The sequence below is a fragment of the Platichthys flesus genome, chromosome 13 (assembly GCF_949316205.1).
Source record: "Platichthys flesus chromosome 13, fPlaFle2.1, whole genome shotgun sequence".
In the NCBI taxonomy this organism is placed as follows: Eukaryota; Metazoa; Chordata; class Actinopteri; order Pleuronectiformes; family Pleuronectidae; genus Platichthys; species Platichthys flesus.
The window spans coordinates 19,204,610-19,213,670 of NC_084957.1; the positions used below are offsets into that span (position 1 = coordinate 19,204,610).

Sequence of the window (9,061 nt, forward strand, 5' to 3'; positions counted from 1 at the left end):
ACGTGCTTATGTATCCCTCCTTACGTGCTGACAGGTGTCGACCCCCTTTTCTAAAATTTACGGCAAAGCTCCGCAAGCTCACTCAGCCCGCAAGGCTGTGATTGGTCTGCTCTACATCCCTTCTGGAGCTGCATTTCCGGTTTCATGCCCCATAATACCGGCAGAAATCACGGAAGATTTTGAAGAACGAATATGGACCAAATAGAAGAGCACTTGGCAGAAGATATCCGATAGTATGATCACTTGTATAACCTGTCACTGACTGGCGGATTTGTCTGCCAGAAAAAGGCTACGAGGAGCCGCGGTGGCTATGTAAATAAACAATCAACGAAGAAGAAAGAAGGCGTCTCTAAGGTCGTCTTCGACAAAAAGCATTACTCCGCCTAGTGTTCTGGCGCGGAATTGCTTTGTAAGAAGCGCAACGGTTGGGGAAGCATGAATGAAAACGAGTCTTGCGCCACAGCGGCGTGAAAAGACACAGACGCAGTCGCAGAAGCATGTTTCAGGCTTTACGTGCTGACGGGTGTCGACCCCCTTTTCTAAAATTTACGGCAAAGCTCCGCAAGCTCACTCAGCCCGCAAGGATGTGATTGGTCTGCTCTACATCCCTTCTGGAGCTGCATTTCCGGTTTCATGCCCCATTATACCGGCAGAAATCACGGAAGATTTAGAAGAACGAATATGGACCAAATAGAAGAGCACTTGGCAGAAGATATCCGATAGTATGATCACTTGTATAACCTGTCACTGACTGGCGGATTTGTCCGCCAGAAAAAGGCTACGAGGAGCCGCAGTGGCTATGTAAATAAACAATCAACGAAGAAGAAAGAAGGCGTCTCTAAGGTCGTCTTCGACAAAAAGCATTACTCCGCCTAGTGTTCTGGCGCGGAATTGCTTTGTAAGACGCGCAACGGTTGGGGAAGGATGAATGAAAACGAGTCTTGCGCCACAGCGGCGTGAAAAGACACAGACGCAGTCGCAGAAGCATGTTTCAGGCTTAAGCCGGCACTCTGCTATAGGTAAGAAAAGCCATGACTTTAACCACATGGCAGCCATTTTGAAACCCCACCAAACTATGCGTTTACTATTGCACTGCTGAGCTGAAAGGTTTCTTCTTGTCCGAAAGCTTTCATTGCACTGTTGACCCTGTGTTAACTGCATATGACAAATTAAACTTGAAACCCAGCTAGCAACCACTTAATGTGAGGAGGTACACGACTGTGACAGATATTTGTGGAATAAGCAGGTACATTGTACAGTTTTTACTTCATGACTTGTTTCATTTGTTGTTTCTCCCTCATCCCCAAAGGTGGAGTTACACAACGGAAAGATTGCAATTTGTTTCAAACGCCATTAACCCTGCTACACAAGAGAATCACTGTGTAGTGATAGCACTGGAGTCATCTTCTTGTACAACCCCTAACCCCCTTAGTGATAGCACAGGAGTCATCATTGCAGGAAGATGGACATCAGCTACATTCAACCAATGGCTTTGATCAATTATCATCAAAATGTGCCCGGTCTCGTTGGTTCACCAATATGCTACACTTTTATATCCTTACAGTCAGTATTATTCTGATTCAGTCTCTTCTGAATAATCAGACGATCAAAGCAAAACACTTTTTAGGAAGCTTTTATTTCCCAACAATCAGAATTCCGTGTTTTATGTTTCCAGTTCAAATTTGCATTCCATTACTTGGGCCTACAGAATTACAGAGGTTAAAACATGGTAAGTACAACAAACAGTATAGCAGGGGACACACAATGATTAAAAACTGTTTTCTGATGTTTTCTATAAGCTTTATCTAACAGGAACAGTTTAGGTCTAACCTTAAATGTAGAGATGGTGTCAGCCTTCCGAGAGGAGCCTACAGCTAAAGGCTCTACCTCCCATTCTACTCTTACAGACTGAGCCATAAGAGTATTTAGGGAACAAAGTGATCTATTGGGACAATATGATGCTATGAGCTCTTTAATGTATGAAGGGCTTGATTGTTAAGGGCTTGTAAGTAAGGAGCAGGATGTTGAATTCTATGCTGACTTTTACAGGTAGCCACTGCAGAAGCTTGGAGTAAAATTGGCTGTTATTCTAGTTGCTGTCAGCACTCTGCTACAGAATTTTAGACCAACTGGAGGCTTTTCACAGATTCCCTGGAGTATATTGGTGATAAAGAATCACAACGTCAAGTGTAGGTAAAGAAAGCATGGACTAGTTTCTCAGCATCCTTTTGAGAAAAGATTTTCCTCAAAAATCTGTGGATTCTGGTAAATTGAATACACATGTAGGCAAGAAAGTCTTCTTTCGTTTTTTCTCACGCAGATCACAGTGTCACGTGAGACATTAAGGAACTGGATCTGTGTGCATTAAGAAAATAACCAAAAGAGATATTCAGCAAATAAAAATGTATTCCACATCATATCTTCAAGACTTTCTGATATCAGCAGGTCTTTCCTTTCTCTCTTTGTTGTTCCAGACGACACACATGGAGACCACATGTGACATTATAAAGTAAAACATTTAATTTATATGAAGTTAATAATTTAACTTAGGCTCGGGAGGGGGACCGCGCCTTGAACACTCCTCTAATTTCCCATCTACCTTTCTTATACTAGTCAACCCATCCTGCTCCGTTTGCCTCAGATCTCTCAAACCCACCCACCCTTCCATTCATACCTTCCGCCTCTCCTACTACATCCTAATCAATACCTACATCCCTTCATCCTCCCCTACCTACATCCCCATCCCTACTTGCATCCCTTCCAACTAAATCTGGCGCATATTTCTCACATGCTCTACCTAGGTCCTGGGGGGTCCGACACCAGTTGGGTGGAAAAAAGAGCTTGAGATGGAAACCCCTACAAGAGTCTCCATCTGCCTAGTAACTAGGCCCTAGTTCATCGCATATCCTCCCCAGCCTGACAGAGACGTCCTTCATTTATATTCATCCTTGCCCTTCACATCCATTTATCCATCCTCAAAATCTAATACAGGCCGGGATTTTATTAAAAGATTCAAATGTTACACTGTCGTGGTGTAGTCCATGACAGTGAATTAAGTAAATTAAATCATTAAGTAATATGTACTTTGTTTATCAGTAAAGTTTGTTGTTTATGGATGTGTGACCATATTGAGATTTAACTAAACCAAATACCTAAACAACCCAAATCTAACCAAACCGACCATCCAACCCAAGGAGGAGAGATAGAGTGAATACTATACTGATGCACCTTTAGTTGTGTGTTCTCGAGAGTAAATGTGACATCATCTGACTCAAGGATTAGGCCTTTGCTCAGGAATGTGACTGTGGAGGAGATTTGTGAAATAGTTTTGTTGCGTGCAGATTGATTTACCTCAGAGAAAGATGCGTTAAAAGACCTTTTGAATGTTTGTGTACATCTCCTACATGTATGGATAAATGTATTATACTGATATCATCTCTCGTCTTTGATTCCAATCTAGTACAGTTTCTCTGCACTAGGGTACAATGATGCCACCTATGGGTACAGGTTATACTGCAAACATATGTTGAGGTTTTCAACATTTGTATTCATAGAAATCGAACAACAATAAATATTTACACTTCATTCTCCTTTTCAGTTGTTTTGATTTTAGATTAATTTGTTCTACTCTTCATCTTTCGACCCCTTTCCTCTTTTTTCTTCGCCAGTCTTTTCTCTACCCACTACAGATTCTCCTTCTCTGCTTTTATCCTCTTGCTCCTCTTCAGGTCTGATCTCAGCTCCATCTCCTTTCCCAGGTCTATCATCTCCTTTTTCTCTGGTTTTGTCTCCATCATTGTGTTTTTTCTTTTCCTTGTCATCTGGGTCCTTCAGCCCAGATTTATTTCCCTCAACAGGCCTCTCTACATTTTCTTTTGTGCTTTTCGTGCTCTCTCTGTCTCCCTCCTTGGTCACATCATTATTATCTTCTGTCTGTTGCTGCTTTTTCACCTTTGGATCTGAACCCTCCTCTTCCTCACCTTCTGCGTCTTCTCGCTCCCACTCAACCTCCTCTCCCACCCCTTCACCTCTTCCCTCTGCTATTTCTGCCTCTTCCCCATCTTCTGGCAGCTGAGTCTCCAGCACTGCCACCTCCCTCTCCAACTGCTCAACCCTGGCCTGCATCTTGTGGCTGCTCGACTCTAGTTCCATCATCAGTCTAGCTAGTTTGGTTTGCAACACCTCCAAGATGCTCTCAAGCCTTTTTATCTTGGTTTCCACTTTCTCTTCCTCCTGCTGCTCTCCCTCCCCACTCTCCTCCAACATGCCCATCTTGGTGAGGATCTGTCTTCCTTTCTCCTCCAAGTGATGTTTGGCAGCAGGGAACTCAGATAACACCTCAGTTAGATCTTCTTTAGACAAGCTAAACAGGTCAGAGTAGCCGATGCTTCGGATGTTGGCAGTACGACGGTTTCCTGACTTGTTACCTAAAAGGAAATTGCAGTTGTCTTTAATCACAGACGCTAATTTTTAGTAATATTTAGGTATTCTTATCTTACAGTTGTTTATATAGTTGCTCACAGTGCTGTTGTTGTTAGCTATTTGGTAAACAGTAGCTGATTGATCTAAATAAATAGATACAAATTAATGAAAAAATTGGAACAAAGACTGATTCAATTGTAACTTATGCAACGAATAAGCCAACTAGATTGTTCTGTAGCAAATCAAACACATAGTCGTTCATATACAGTTGCAATGAGAAATATTCAACCCCCCAAAGATTTTAAGGATTTATCAATTAAAGTAGACAGAATCTTGTTCTTTGATCAAGATTCTGCTTCGGATGCCTTCTTTATGAGTTGAGTGATAAAGAAAATCAACACGGAAAATGCATGATATAGTATTTGTGTGTAGCAGTATATTTAGTTAAGATAGCCATGTCACAATTATTCAACCCCTACATAATATTGTTGTTTTTAAAGCTGTCTGACAGTTTTTTTTGTCCTAAAGTTGAGTTGAAACATTATTAAGCCTTTTGGAACTCTATACTGATCCTTCATTTGCTTCAGCTGTGATGCATATATAAACCCCACCCATGAAGTTATTCAAGGTGAGTTGCAATCATGGGAAAGACAAAGGAGCTTACACAAAAGCTGAGAGAGGAGATTATTTCATCACACCTGAAAGGCCTTGTGTAGAAGAAGAATTCCCCAAAACATTATATTCCAAGAGACACAATTGGGAACATTATAAGGAAGTTTACAACTGATGGAGCAGCTTCAAACATGCCTGGCCGTGGAAGAAAGCCCAGCATTTCATCAAGGACCCTCAGCAACTTAGTCAGAACAACTCAGATAAACCCCCTGTGTGACTGCAAGACACCTACAGGATGACCTGATTAAGGCTGGTACAAGTGCTGCAGTGGCAACTATAAGACGTGCACTGAATAATAAAGGACTTAATGGCCGGCTCCAAGACGCACTCAGCTCTTGACCACAAGCAACATCAAAAGTCGACTAGAATATGCCAGGAGGAATTTGGATAAGCCTACAGAGTTTTGGGTGACAGCTCTATGGACAGATGAAACCAAACTGGAACTGTTTGGACGTATGGACCAGCGGTATGTCTGGCGTGTGAAAGGACAGGCTTATGACCAGAAGAATACCATCCCCATAGTCCAGCATGGAGGTTGGTCAAAGATGATGTTGGGCTGTTTTTCTGCGGCAGGAACTAGCAACTAGACAATGATCCAAAGCAAAATCTCCAAGTCCACCAAAGCTTGGTTGAGAAAAAGATCCTTGAACGTCCTGGAGTTGCATTCACAGTCACCAGATTCAAATTTGATTGAAAATCTTTGGTGGGATATAAAGAAGGCAGTTGCAGCATGGAAGCCATCAAACATCACTGATCTAGAGGCTTTTGCACTTGAAAAATGGGCAAAGATTCCAATCGAGAGGCGTAAGAAGCTTGTCCGCACTTACCGAAAACATTTTTTAGAAGTTATAAAAGCTAGAGGATGCGCCACAAAGTACTGAAGCTGGGGGGTTGAATAATACTGCACATGCACATGTGTTGAAAGAGTTACATTTTTCATTTGAACTTCAAACTTAAGTCAACTTCTGTTGTAAAAATAACTAAAATACGCATCAATAAATATCTTTTGTTATTTGATGAGGTCATTTATTGTCATTATCTGTCATCCACATCACTATAATGTCTATTGAGGTGAGGGGGTTAAATATTTCTGATTGCAACTGTAGTCAACAGTCCCCAGTTAAGTCCTGACCAGTGTAAGCACTAGTCTTGGTACTTTATACACTTGATTTTTACTCAATATATATTACATAGACCAAAAACACCACAGAAATATATGTCCCGTCTCTCATTATCTGCTTTAAGCATTTGAAATATTGTGATATTCTGCATTTTAAGCACTGTTGTAGGTCTGTTTACCTCCTACATTAATTAATAATTGTTGTATGACCATGTACAAGAAATTGTATTTGACTTACCTTTGATGTTGAGGATACTAATTTCTCCGAAAAAATTTCCTTCAGTCAGCACAGCGAACTCGGTGACCCCATCATCTGCTACAACTGCAAGTTTTCCCTCTCTGATGATGTACATCTCATGGCCCACATCTCCTTTTCTGCAGACATATTCTCCTGGACTGAACACCTGCGTGAGAGAGGCATTATAAAAGTATATATCCCTGAACACTTTTGTTCTACGTTAGAGACAACTTTTCCCTGACCTGTGGTGTTAGCTTAAGCACCAGCTCCTCCAGCAGACTTTTCTCACAACTCTTGAAGATGGTGACTTTGGAAAGCGTGGAGAGGTGAACGCTGACAGCGATCTCTGTCCTCAGGTGCACAGGCAGCTGCTGCAGGATTTCATTCTCTCGCATGATCTTCTTGTTGATGTGCAGATGCTGGTACCAGTTGTCGATACGCTGACGAAGTTCCTTGCTAATGTGATGGCTACGTAGGTATGCCTTCACCTGAAATTAAATTGTGTTATTCATCAATTATCCATCTCTAATATATTAGATTTTTTTATGTCATATAATATAACAAGACTGTCAGAAAAAAATGGAACAACTTACCAGCTCATGGTTGGGGAAAAATACATTATCACGGTCTCTTAGGCTTGAGATGACATTACCAACGTTACCAACAATGGATGCAAATACCAGCACAGCAATGAGCAGGTCTGCAATCATAAACAAGTACTCCTCTTCCCTTTTTGGCAGGGGGGTGTCTCCTACTGTGGTGAAAATCTGGGCAGAAAACCAAAAGCAGTAAAAGTATTGACGGCGCATGGAGGCAAACTCTGGATTGGAGATGTTTGGGTAGACCCAACGGTCACTTCCGAAACCAATGTAGTTGGAAAGTGCAAAGTAGAGACAGGCATTCCAGTGGATCAATACAAAGATGTAGCTCATGAGCTTGGTGATGCGAAAGGTGTTGGGGTAGGAGGTTCTTGTCTCCATGCGATCCAAGGCCTCGTTGAGTCGTGGCATGCGCAGAAGGCGGTTGATCCTCACCATTGGTGTTTGAATGCCAAAGAGAAAGTAGAGAAAGTCAGTGGGCAGCACGGAAATCAAGTCTCTCAAGAAATGTTTTGAGTGCAGGTATCGCTTCTTCAGGTGATTTAGATCTATTATCAGGATACCCTGATCCAAGTAACCTAGAGTGGGGAGATCAAGACTTAGTAAGGCCCACAGCACACTTCATACACTTTTATGAATTACTTTTTCAAAGTTTAGATTGGTTTTAACTTTTCAAGAATACTAAATGTACCTGATCTCTATTTGAAGTTCTGTTATATTTCAAATATCCCATTAAAAATTAATATTTACCTGTGTGAACAGTGATGACCATGTCAACAATATACATGAGGTCTGACAGATAGTCCAGTGTAAGCCACACAGGCAGGTAGCTCGTTGCAATACCCGTGAAGCATGTTCTGAGAAAGACAAGAGAGTTTTAACAAATCGTAGGCAGCATGCATAGATATATGATATATACTACACGCCATGCTTTACCTCAAAATAATGATCACCCAGTTGTAGACAATAGGGAAGATCATGACCTGTAGCCAGACATAATAAAACTTTTCTGCCGGATCAACCGCCAACTCTCTCCAACTTCAAAGAAAAAGAGGAGAGAAGGAACAGCACTTACAGAAGAGAACTTTATCTGTCACACCCAAAGAAAATGTACATATTGAGATACAGAATATATACAGATATAGAATGTTTCATTACTCACATCACAATAAATTATTTAAATTGAGAAAAAATTACAAATGAAACCCTATGTATATATATGTTTCAATCTATAGAATATTGCAAATACCTCAGTGGAATGAATATCAACACAAATTTGTTCTGAGCGTTCTTTTACCTGACAAAGCCTGTGGTAACAATGTGAATACTAATTTTCACATATACTATAGTCATGTACTTTGTGATATGTAGTAAAAGCCTATGATTATACAATTAATGAAATGTTCTAATTATGGAAAAGGGAAGCGTTCAACTAGATTGAATTAGTTGGGACATTTATTTAAAGGTTAATACTGTTCTGTGTTTTAATAAATTAAAATTTTTTACAACTATATCAATCAATTGTTAGTTACTCACTTAACTTTCAACTTCAGATCCAGAGCGATGTTATTTTTCCCTTCATCTTTGGCTCCATCTTCTCCTTCCTCGTTCACTTTCTTCTTTTGATGCCACCGGACGAGTCTCAGCCATTTGTTACTGCTGACATTAACCTCACCTGTTTTCTCCATTCTCCAAAGTTTAGCATTAGACTAACACATGCTTCTAGATGAGGATGAATGTTACTCTTGATCTTGTTCCCTCCTGCATGAGTGTCGCACTTTCTTGGACAATAATTCAGACAACCAAGGTGAAATGCATAAGGCAGCACTGTGTGGTTCACCTAACAACAAACCAGGTTTGCACATGCACACTGCCAGGTGATGCTGGTCACTATGGAAGGAAAGCACAACAGATGTCAAGTGTCCTTTGGGAGTTCTTCCTTCCCCTGGAAAACCAGAGAGATCCTCCTCTGCACATCCCAGAAGGGTTCCTTCATTAAGTATCATTCAT

The 9,061-nt window shown here is 41.0% G+C and overlaps 1 protein-coding gene across 1 annotated transcript; it reads right to left on the minus strand.

Moving 5' to 3' along the window:
- Window positions 1-1,648: 1,648 nt before the first annotated feature.
- cnga4 (cyclic nucleotide gated channel subunit alpha 4) lies at window positions 1,649-8,739 on the minus strand. The gene is made up of 7 exons (XM_062402850.1): window positions 8,588-8,739; window positions 7,988-8,089; window positions 7,802-7,908; window positions 7,046-7,629; window positions 6,695-6,940; window positions 6,453-6,618; window positions 1,649-4,427 (listed from the first exon to the last, which is right to left on the minus strand). The coding sequence occupies exons 1-7, from the start codon at window positions 8,737-8,739 to the stop codon at window positions 3,625-3,627; spliced, it is 2,160 nt and encodes a 719-aa protein (XP_062258834.1). The 3' UTR covers window positions 1,649-3,624.
- Between the last annotated feature and the right edge of the window lie 322 nt (window positions 8,740-9,061).